General features: G+C 41.2%; 1 protein-coding gene across 1 annotated transcript; it reads left to right on the top strand.

Annotated features, from left to right (window-relative positions):
* The first annotated feature begins 1,117 nt into the window (after positions 1-1,117).
* On the top strand, positions 1,118-5,222 carry timm29 (translocase of inner mitochondrial membrane 29). Its single transcript, XM_077734591.1, has 2 exons — positions 1,118-1,308; positions 4,431-5,222. The coding sequence occupies exons 1-2, from the start codon at positions 1,173-1,175 to the stop codon at positions 5,021-5,023; spliced, it is 729 nt and encodes a 242-aa protein (XP_077590717.1). The 5' UTR covers positions 1,118-1,172; the 3' UTR covers positions 5,024-5,222.
* Positions 5,223-12,275: the final 7,053 nt, after the last annotated feature.

Here is a 12,275-nt window from a genome sequence, read left to right as displayed (position 1 = left end):
ATATATATATATATATATATATATATATATATATATATATATATATATATATATATATATATATATATATATATATATATATATATATATATATATATATATATATATATATATATATATATATATATATATATATATATATATATATATATATATATATATATATATATATATATATATATATATATATATATATATATATATATATATATATATATATATATATATATATATATATATATATATATATATATATATATATATATATATATATATATATATATATATATATATATATATATATATATATATATATATATATATATATATATACATTTTTTTTAAAACTCGATATTTCATTTAAAATAATCTACAGCAGATCAGCATACTCGATATGTATTTGTCAACATCACACCTCAATCATAGCCACGATATTACGGTAATTTTAAAACCAACAACTCGTTCAAAATTGTGTCGTAATTTCGCTGAGTTAAGAATGTTTTAGTGGAGAAAATTAGTCACGTATGTCCAATGCAACCAGAGCAGAAGTCTACTGCTTCAAGATGGCCATTGGTTACTAACGCCGCCGAATCAGACTTATACATGGTGATGGTTGTCGGCAAAGATATAATCATTTGAGCTAGATGTCTCAAAGAGGAGGACTATAATTAGCCAGCCGCCATCTAAAGGATTTCTGTGCAGGACCTAAGGCGTATAAATAAAATACTCCATTAAATTTATTTTTACAAAAACCTCTTGAGGATAAGCAGCGTGGAAAAAGAATGAATTCATAAATGAATTTAAAATTGCTAAAATATTGCCATATCAACGAAAGGTTTGATTTATACAACCAAATTAGCGTGGCCTGAATGTTGATATTGTGTCTGTTTGACCTTTAAAAAGTATAAAATTGAATTGCATAATCCCAGCCCTTTATGAAAAACAAACGGTACGATAATTGAGCAATCTCCAATTGTTTCTAAATCAATGTTCGTTCGGCTTTATTTTTGCGAGGCTCGAATTGTCTGTCCCAAAATGGCCCCTAACTGACAACTCCAATCCCGATAACTTGATTAGATTTCTAAATGATATCTATACCTCAAAACGTCCGAACGCGTACGCATGCGCACATTAGTGTTCATTCGCAGGGTATCTTTTATGTCCCCTTTCCAATGAACTGGGCCGGCAAAATATTTGTGGTCGATATGGCTTTGCGTTTGGTCACCAGAAGGATCTTTGTCGGAGGAGACACATCAATCACACTTCGCTCTAAAAGTTACTGGGGAAAAATACAAGATAGTAAAGCAGGTGAGAAAGAACACGATTTTCGTTCAACGTGCCTTGTGTGAAGTCATTTGCTAAACTTCTTTAATGGAAGTCAGCTGCAGTGTTGATTCCACGGAAAATAATCCCGAATTCTGTGATCAATTTTTCCATCAATCAGTTTTCTGTACTGCTTATGCCCAAAACGTTTGCGATGGTATTTAAATATATACGGTATTTTCACACCTATAAAACGCACTACCCTAAAGGGTGCAGTCGGAGTCGCAAGTGTATTTTCTGTTTTTTGTTGTTGTCAATACAGAGGGCGCTTCGTTTTAAAGGACGCGCTGCTATGATTGTGCTGGCATGACACACAGCTAGGATGCATGCTGGCGTATGTTTAAAAGAGAGCAACAGGAGCAAAACTGAGTTTGGTTTTGTTTTATTGACGTAATGTATATTCGCAAAAATATAAGTGAAAATATTCAAACATCTACAAATCTATAAAAGTCCTCATGTATGCGACTCAAATAGTTGGCCAACAATCCTGGGTTCCATCACATTGGTCAGCGTGTTTGTCGTGGGGTTTCGTAATAGTGATTCCAATATGACGAAAGCTCAAACAAACTACATTGCTCGCCGGCACTTTCGCCCAGGCATCGACACTCCATTCCAAAATCATCACATAACTCATACTCGGGTCCTGGGTTCAAATCCAGGTCAGATTCATCTGTGTGGAGTTTGCATGTTCTGTCGGCGTGGATTTCCTCTGGGTACTCCGGTTTCCTTTCGCAATCTAAAAACATGCATGGCAGGCTGAGTGGACACTCAAAATTGCCCCTAGGTATGGGTGTTAGTGTGCATGGTACTCATTCTCCTTGTGCCCTGCGATCGGCTGGCCACCGAATCAGTGTGTCCCCCGCCTCTTGCCCGGAGTCAGCTGGGATAGGCCCCAGACCCCCGCGACACTAATGAGGATTCTAATATACTAATGATACTGCAGCTGAAAGTCTGTGTGGAGGCGGAGCAAATAGAGCTAATATAGGGGAAGAAAGGTACAGTGGTACCTCGAGATACAACCTTAATTTGTCCCGGGACTCCGCTCGTATGTCGATTTTCTTGTAACTTAAATAAACATAGAAATGAACAAACAACAAATTAATTCGTTACAACCCTCTGAAAAAAAATATCATAACAGGATATTGGATTGGAAAGTTTTTTTATTTGTTCTAATTCCCCATCTGTTACTAATGGTTTGATGGTATATTAAAATGTGTTTTAGAGAACTAAAATTAGACAGATTTTGCAGAGGGTAGAGTTATGGACTGAGCGGGGGAGACTTTTTGCCCTGTAACACGCTCATAACATTGCAAACAAATTTAAATGAACTTGGATTACAATGCTGACACACTCCAAAATACGTTGAATCTATCCTTACACTAAACTTAATTCTAATTTTGTTTTAAATTGTTATACCTTTCTTCTCCGGCTGGGTTGGATCTATTTGCCCCGCCTCCACCTTGACTTTCAGATGCAACCTAGATTGCTTTTGTATTCCCTTCAAAATACAATGGTACCTCTATATACGAGCAGCTCTATGAGATGCTCGAGATACGAGGAGAATTTCGTGGCAAACAGCTAACCCGCAGACGGAAGGTAAAAAAAAGATTTAAACAAAATTAGAATTCAGTTTTGTGTAAAGTTACATTAAACGTATGTTTGAGTGTGTGTAAAGTATTAATTCAAGTTTATTTAAATTTGTTTGTTCGGTAACGAGTGCGTTGTCGTGCAACAGTGCCCATGATCTTCTTATTAGCAGCCTCTCGGGTCCGCTGTCTGGTTTTATATCAAAGTTTGTCTCGTATTTCAAGATAAATATTTGCATGCCTGTCAACCTCTGCCAATAGATTCCCTTATAAATGATTATGATTCCCCGTACAAACCCCCAAAAAGCCTTACAAACACCGTACGAAACATGTTTACTCTCGGTAACCAGACAGTGTAATAGAAATAGCAAAGGTCATTTGCATACAAAGTCTTTTATTCAATTTAAAAAGTTTACAATGCAATAAACTGTGCCTTCAGTGCTTCCTATTGTAAGCCAATGTGCATGATTTAGCAGACTTTATCAGTTAAATGCTTTAATCCAGCCAGCATATTCACCTTGAAGTAACTCCCATTCTTTCTGGTGTCAACCCAATCCTTGAGTTCTTCGTTTCTTACTAGGTGGCTCCTCCATGCTTGCTTCCACGAAATTAACCCTATGTATATCTACGCATGCGCATGTCATCCTTTATCGATATTGTCGTACGCACCGCTAAAAAAATCCATATACGTTGAGGATAATTTTTGCTCGTATACCGTGACAATAGTAACGGTCGATGACAGTAGCGTCGTTGGCTACCAGCCTACGAGACTATCTGGATTTTAGCCAAAACGGTCTTGAGATCGTTCATAAATATCGGCGATTTAAAAAATAAAAAGAAATTCCCCCTACAAAAGTCGGTGTACGGCGTACATGATTTGAAATGGTAAAAAAAACGTATAAAATACGTATAAAGCATACAAGTTGACAGGTATGTATTTGCCCGAAATTTTACTCGTATCTCAAATTGGCCATATGTCGGGGCACTCCTATGTCAAAGTATAAAGATTTAAATGAAATTAGAAGGGGTGCTGGAGCCTATCCCAGCTGACTCCATGCTAGAGGCGGGGGACTTCACCCTGAATCGGTCGGTGGCCAGCCGATCATAGGGCACAAGGAAACGGACAACCATGCACACTCACACCCATACCTAGGGGGCAATTTACAGTGTGCAATCAGCCTACCATGCATGTTTTCGGAATGTGGGACAAGGTATTACTGTATATTATAATTTTTATTTTAATGTGACCTAAAGCCAGCATGTCATTTGAAATATCTATGGAGTTGTCATGTCTCAAATACAAATTTTAGAAAAAAACTGAAAATGACTAAACAATTACAGATTCTTGTTTTGAGTAATTTCATCTCTGGGTGGTTGTCCTCTTGCAGTGAAACGTTTTCAGCACGTTCTTATTCAGTCTATCAAAACATTTGTACAAGGGTGTAATCTCACTCTCTTGTTTCATGGGATATTTGTTAAATGACAACTTTGATTTCACTTTACTCATCTTGTTTTTTTAAGGTACATGGAGCCGTAGTCTGCTATCAGATTACAAAGAAGCATGTAGTGAAATGGTAGTTGGCATGTGGGAACATCCTGTCAAGGCATCAGTTTCCTTTACCGTTCTTGGAGGTGTATTCGCTTGTTTCTCTTCCAAGCCTGATTATTCATCATTTGAAGCTGCACTTCTTAAACACGCCAACCAGCTGGGTCTTCTGTCATCATGGATCCGCAATGCAACTTCTGATAGCCATGTGCAGAGTCTGCTTCAGCTTCGCAATGAGGGTCGCCTGTTCCATGTTAATCTGGGTCTACTCTCTCTGATCTATTTTACTGACCATAGCCCTGATAGCACACTGTATGAAGCTCACTGTTCTAGTTTGGCAAAGCAGTGGCGAGAGTTCCCTAGACACATAATGGATATAGGCTTTGTTGGCCGTTGGTGGAACCTGGATTCAAAAATGACAAACTATGACATTAATGAAGATGAGTTTTTGCACCTACCAGAGCATCTGCAAGTATCAGTAGCAGCCACAGTTAGGATTGTGGAATCAAATGAGCAGTTACACAAAGAGTCTTGGCTTCCACTAAGATCGAAAGCTGAAGAGAAATGAACTGTTTTAAAGTGCAGAAGTTGTAACAATAAAGAGACATATTACTAAATTGTTTACTGAGGATTAGAATTGCTTGTTTGCATTTCAGATACGTGTCATGTGAAAGCATACCTTTTAATGCGTGAATGTAATCTATTGTATGTTTAAACATTACGGTTAAGTCAACCATGGGTAAATAAATGTGTTGTGTGACAAGTTGCATTGTTTTGTATATTGTATATATTGAAAGGTAAGCAACTTCAGAATGACGGACCCTTCCCTTGTGAGATGAATAACATATGCAAGGTCCTATACCACAAGTCCCCCTGTCCGGTCCTGACTAGTGGCTATCCAACCTGTTTTCCAAGTCTTCTTCCTATCATACACTCAAATCAAATGACCCGTCGTACAGCCCTCTAGTTTGGAAAAGAAAAGCGTAACATTTAAACTGCATAAAACTATCAGCGGTCGGCTGTTAACTCATTCTGCAATGGCTCTTCTGGCAGATGAGTATAATATAAAAAACTACCATATTTACTTGCATATAAGTAGTCCGGGCATGAGCTGCACCGTTAAAATAGTTGAATTTTGCAATTTCTCGCGTATAAGCCGCCCGATTCAAAATGTTCACCTCCATGTTCATAGTTTTAATAGGAGTACAAATGTCTTACTTTAAAGGTAAAATCATAAGAAAAATCATCGCATTTATTTCTGAGATACTCATCTGATTTTCTAAACCCCTTTATCCTCTAGGGTCGCGGGGGTTGCTGGAGCCTATTCCAGCTGACTCCGGGGCAGAGGCACTGTGAATCAGTGGCCAGCCAATCGCAGGGCACAAGGAGACAGACAACCATGCACAGTCACACCCATACCTAGGGAATTTTAAAGTGTCCAATCAGCCTCCCATGCATGTTTTCGGAATGTGGGAGGAAACAAGAGTGTCTGAGATACTGTATGACTGTACGACTCAAATGCACATTATTAGGGTCAATATCACAAGGAAGTTAATATGCCTCTCTTTGTAAATGCGAAATATCAAATTATTCAAGTTAAAAAAAAGTATTTTGATGACAACCTGTTACTTTTTAAAAGACAAAAATTAAAATTTGATGATGTGGTGGCGAAATTGCTTCTAATATTGAAATATCTTGATTTTTTTCTATGGTTCATATTACTGCAATAGTTGTCAATTTCGAACAAAAAAGAAAAAAATCAAAGTGGAATTTTGTTTTATTTCATAATCGCAGATGTACAATCATTTCCTTTCCAAAAGGAAATGGCATAAGCACAACCAGGAATTGTGTCTGGAGCGGAATAGTGTTCACCAAGTCTCTGGGTCCAATACTAATAGCATGGGACACACAACTATTGGGATGTCCTGACATGGTAAGAGCTACGAACACATCAAGGCTTCTCACGTCTGGTCAGTCAGAGCACATTTGACTAGATAAGACAGCAGCCCTTAGAGAGCAGTGACAGGGACAAGGGAGTTTTTTTCACGTTTTATGCAAGATACGTTTGTTTTTTCTTTTTCTTCTTGAATTTCATTCATAGACATCAAAATAAATTTTGTCTGGCGTTTTATCTGTTTCTTTTCTCAATTTTGAAATAAATGACTATCGGCTGCATTTTCTCGCGTGCTTATAAGCCGTACCCTCAATTCAGTCATCATTTTTTTCTCCCACAAATGTGGCTTATATTCGAGTAAATATGATAATATTTAGACCTCCTTACAGATATTGATTTAGGGAAAAAAACCTTTATATTAGAAAGAACAAAATGAGGTTTTCCGGGCTGATATTCATTTGCAGTAAAAATGTTAAATTTGTATAAAAAATAACAATGCAAGCTGTGAACATTATTGATTTTATTAAATCATACATAGTTGTGTTGGGACACTAAAGAAATGGAAAGGCAAACTACTAATCTATTCTACCCAGAAATGTATTAATAAATATATTGAGGATTCTTACAATTTATGTCCATGTAGGTTGCATAACCACTGAGGTACAATTCAACTATGTCAAATTGCCAAGTATTGACGGCGATCATCGGGGGGGGGGGGGGGGGGGGGGTGCTGGAGCCTACCCCAACAACACCCTCTATTGGTTGCCACCCAATTGCAGGGCACAAGGAAGAGGACAACCATTTATGCTCACACTCATACCTTGGGGCAATTGAGAGTTCACCCAGCCTACAATGCATGATTTTGGGATGAGGAAGAAAACCGGACTACCAGGAGAAAATCCAAACAACCCTGGGAAGAACACAGAATTGAACCCCTGTTCTAAGAACCGCGAGGCAGATGCGCTAACCATTCACCCACTGGGCCGCCTTATATCTTCTAATATATGCTGCCTCACCTCTACTTATGTAATGCCTCAAACTACTAAATTTTTAGGTTACGAAACACAGATGCAAATGACCATTTCATTATGCAAAAACAAGATCCAATTTACAAAATCAACCAAAACAAATTTCTTGTTTTTTTTATTTTGAAATTGTCCCGCCTGATTCTCCACTGACTTCCTATTAAAGCCTCACTAAAGCAACTCTTTTGACCGCTGTTTGTGGCCACAGAGTTTTTGTTTAAAATTATTGGTGGGAGCGAAATGAATAAGTGGATCCTGATATTTTTCGATGAAAAACTGAAGATAAGAAACTGGCATGGGGTTGACTGAAATGACGGCAATGCGGCCACAAGCCACCTACTAGCATCTCATCTGATCTTCTATTTTTCCGAGGTTGGGCAACAGCTTAAGCAGGGAAGCCCAGACTTACTTCTCCCCAGCTACCTCCTCCCAGTGAAACCTGCCCGGAAAACCTTACCAGGGAGTAGTACAGGGTTTATTTTAACCGGATGCCCAAGCCAATTTATCTGACTCATCTCGATTTGGAGGAGCAGTGGTTCTACTCCGAGCCCCTCCCGGAAGACCAAGCTTATCCCTATGGGTGTGTCCGGTCACCCTGCGGAGGAAACAGGCATCCGGGGTCTTGTTCTTTCGGTCTCGACCCACAGCTCGAGACCATAGATGAGGGTGGGAACATAGATCGACTGGTAAATGGAGAGCTGTGCCTTTTGGCTCAGCTCCTTCTTCACCACGACACACCGATGCAATGTCTGCATCACTGCAGACGCTGCACCGATCTGCCTGTTGATCTCCCACCCTTTTCTAACCTCACTCGTGAACAAGACCCCTAGATACTTAAACTCCATTTGGGAAAGGACTTTAGCCCTGACCCGGTGGGACATGCCCCTTTTTTTAACACTCTATTGCAAATCGTTCCACTGAGTTGGAGATCATGACTTGATGAGGCCAACTGAACCACACCATCTGCAAAAAGCACAGATGCGATACTGAGGCCACCAAACCAGACCACAGCTACGTTTAGATATTTGGTCCATAAAGGTGATGACCAAAATTAGTGACATATGGCAGCCATGGCAGGGTCCAACCCCCAATAGAAACGGATCGGACTTACTGCCAGCTATACGGACCAGCCTTTGACACCGGTAATAGAGGAACCCGACCCTCCATAACGGATTCTAGAACCCCACAGTCCTGGAATACCACTGAAAAGAATCCCAGGGGGACACAGTCGACCGCCTCCTCCAAGTCCATAAAGCACATAGATTTGTTGGGCGAACTACAGTACCCCCGAATAGTTCTTACCGGGGAGGCTGAGGTGTGTAATTCCCCTATAGTTGAATCAAATCCTCCTGTCCCATTTTTTTAAAAAGAGGACCACCATGATGCCGCAACAATGCTACAGAGATGTGTCAATCAAGACAGCCCCACAAAATCCAGAGCCTTTAGAAACTCCAGGTGGACCTCATCCATTACTGAGAAACTTTTTAACTACCTCAGTGACTTCAGCCTCAGAGTTCCCAGGCTCTGCCTCCTCGTGGGAAGGTGTGTTGGTGGGTTAGGGTTTGGTAGGCTTTGCCTTCCTGATAAATCTGATGGTGGACCAAAATTCCCTTGAACCCACCCGGAAGTAGTTCTCCATTGCCTCACTAAACTCCTCCCATTGTCGTTTTTTCCTTCAGAGACTACCGGAGCTGCTGCTTGGCCAGCCGGTACCCGTCAGCTGCCTGTAGAGTTCCGTGGGCCAAAAAGACCCCTCTGTGTGACAGCATCCGTTACCGCCGGTGTCCACCAGAGAGTTTGGGGGTTGCTGTCACAACAGGCACTGACAACCTTGCAGCCGCAGCTCCGATCTGCCGCCTCGGCAATAGAGGCGCGGAACATTGTCCTCTCAGACTCAATGTTCCCAGCTTCTTCCCAGACATGAAACTCTATCGTAGGGGGGAATTGAAACTCCTTCTGATGGGGGACTCTGAAAGGCATTCCAGGCAGACCCTCACAAAACTTTTGGGTCTGCCGGGCCACAGCGGCATCCTCCCCCACCATTGCAGCCAACTCACCACCACATGGTGATCGGTTGACAGCTCGGCCCCTCTCTTTATCTGAGTGTCCAAGACATGTGGCTGCAAATCCGATGATATGACCACAAAGTCAATCATCGAACTGCAGCCTATGGTGTTCTGGTGCCAAGTGCACATATGCACACTTTTGCTTGACCATGGTTTTCATTATTGTCAATTCATGGCAAGCGCAGAAATCCAACAATAGAACACCACTCTGGTTGCAATCAGGCCGTTCTTCCTAATCACGGCCCTCCAGGTCTCACTGTTATTGTCCACCTGAGTAACGAAGTCCCCCAGCATAACAAGGGAGTTCCCGATGGAGCACTCTCTAGAACTCTTTCCACGGACTCTGATAGGTTCAACAATATGCATTCCCCAAATGCACGCACAAATAAAGAGGAAAAGACAGTTGTCTGGAATGTTTCACTTGCAATGAGAGAACGACCGTTGAGGCAACCTCCCAACTCTCTTCTGTCCTTACATACTGTTGGGTTTATTCTGTATTACTATTATAAATATAGTTGTATTAAGTCGTTTCTTTGTTAAATCATTCTCTTATTATTCTCAAAGTGTTGAGGTCATAAACTGCCACCTAGTCCACTCTCACATGGACTTCTCCAAGTATTGTTGACGCTACATCCAAATACCCAGTATCAGACTGTGAGGGTTGTTGATCGGGCAAGGACTCGATATCTGCCATTTCCAGCAACGGAGCCCATAACAAAGATATTGTTTCTGCCACGTCCATAACACTTGTGACGCACTTCGGGCTTCTTTATGTAATTGTTATATGATTGTTAGTTCAAATGAAGGCGTGATTGTTTTTGTTTTAATGCCTTAAAGCTGTACGCAAAATACTGTTCGGGAGGGATACTTTGGAAGATCGCCTCCCTTAAGGTTACTTATCTGTGATCCAATCTATTTAATTAAATGTCTATAATTGAATAAGATGTCTGCCTGCAGTTATTGATAATTACAAAGGGTAATTATTAATGAACCTAACACATACCTTTTTTGTTGTTTTATTAAATTCAAGGACCCTAGTTACAATGGACGTCTCAGTTCGAAGGGGGTGAAAATACAAGTGAGACGTCAAAAGTCAAAACAGATGGTCTGGAAGTCTGTGGTGGACGCAGATGCAGTTCTCTGGATCCTCTTTGTTTAGACATCCGAGACTTAAGTTTATTAGCAAAGAAAACTAGGAGTCAAGTTCATTCTGGTTCCTCTTATTTAGACTAGTTAAGATTATCAGTCATTTGCTTTGTTTCAAGCAAACATAGTACGTAATATGAAACTCAAGTTAATAGTAATGTAAAGAAGAACAAAATCATTCTCATCCAATTCACCATTAGTATAATTATGGACATCAATGCTCTCCCCAGTGTTCTATGTAATGAGAGCATCTAATTCTTGTAATTTGGAATTTGTAAGGCGAATTGTGTAAGCTATAAGTTGACTTAGCAAAGTGCATAAGCAGGGGATAAGACAACACCCACACAATGTCAAAGTATTAGCAAAAATGGCTACAGAGATTCCAACAGAAGGCCCAAATCTTTATACTTGCCAAAGGTCTTATATGACGAGTTTGCCCAGGCGGATAGTTCCACTCCAGAATGCTTCTTCATATTCCAGTTCAGCGTCTGCAGGCCTTCAATGGGTCTGGTTAGGGACCCATCGGGTGATGTGTTGTTGGGTATAAAGGTGCAACATTGATCTCCTAACATTGCACTAATGCCTCCTTGTTCTACCAGATGCATATCAACCGCAATGTGGTCCTGGAAAACCATGAGACTGGTGGCTGCCAGCTGTTTCTTTATTGCTACAAAACCCTGTTCAGTATAATTTCCAAGTTTTTGTCTATAATTTCCAAGTCATTGCAATGAAGGTAATTTATCCTATCCACATTTTTATTTGGAGTAATCAAAAGAAAAAAAGACTCCCGTTCTGCTCCAATTTGATTAGCCAACTTATACTCAATTGGTACGGCCCTGGGGATACCAATCGCATCAATGTATGTCGGATCACCCTCCCTCCAAAAGACCCGTCGCTGTAGGGAGAGACCAGCCATTAATGTGGAACTAATAAAAAGAGAGGAGAGGGAGGGAGGGAGAGGGAGGGAGGGAGAGGGAGGGAGGGAGAGGGAGGGAGGGAGGGAGAGGGAGGGAGGGAGAGGGAGGGAGGGAGAGGGAGGGAGGGAGGGAGAGGGAGGGAGAGGGAGGGAGGGAGAGGGAGGGAGGGAGGGAGAGGGAGGGAGAGGGAGGGAGGGAGAGGGAGGGAGGGAGGGAGAGGGAGGGAGGGAGAGGGAGGGAGGGAGAGGGAGGGAGGGAGAGGGAGGGAGGGAGAGGGAGAGGGAGGGAGAGGGAGGGAGAGGGAGGGAGAGGGAGGGAGGGAGAGGGAGGGAGGGAGAGGGAGGGAGGGAGAGGGAGGGAGGGAGGGAGAGGGAGGGAGAGGGAGGGAGAGGGAGGGAGGGAGGGAGAGGGAGGGAGGGAGGGAGGGAGAGGGAGGGAGGGAGAGGGAGGGAGGGAGGGAGAGGGAGGGAGGGAGAGAGAGAGAGGGAGGGAGGGAGAGAGAGAGAGGGAGATAGAGATAGATAGAGATAGAGATAGATAGAGATAGATAGAGATAGATAGAGATAGATAGAGATAGAGATAGATAGAGATAGATAGATAGAGATAGATGGATAGAGATAGATAGATAGAGATAGATAGATAGAGATAGATAGATAGAGATAGATAGATAGAGATAGATAGATAGAGATAGATAGATAGAGATAGATAGATAGAGATAGATAGATAGAGATAGATAGATAGAGATAGATAGATAGAGATAGATAGAGATAGA

The sequence above is a fragment of the Stigmatopora nigra genome, chromosome 15 (genome assembly GCF_051989575.1).
Source record: "Stigmatopora nigra isolate UIUO_SnigA chromosome 15, RoL_Snig_1.1, whole genome shotgun sequence".
NCBI classification, from domain to species: domain Eukaryota; kingdom Metazoa; phylum Chordata; class Actinopteri; order Syngnathiformes; family Syngnathidae; genus Stigmatopora; species Stigmatopora nigra.
The sequence above is the reverse complement of the archived record's forward strand: the minus strand, read 5'-3'. Positions and strand labels throughout refer to the sequence as shown.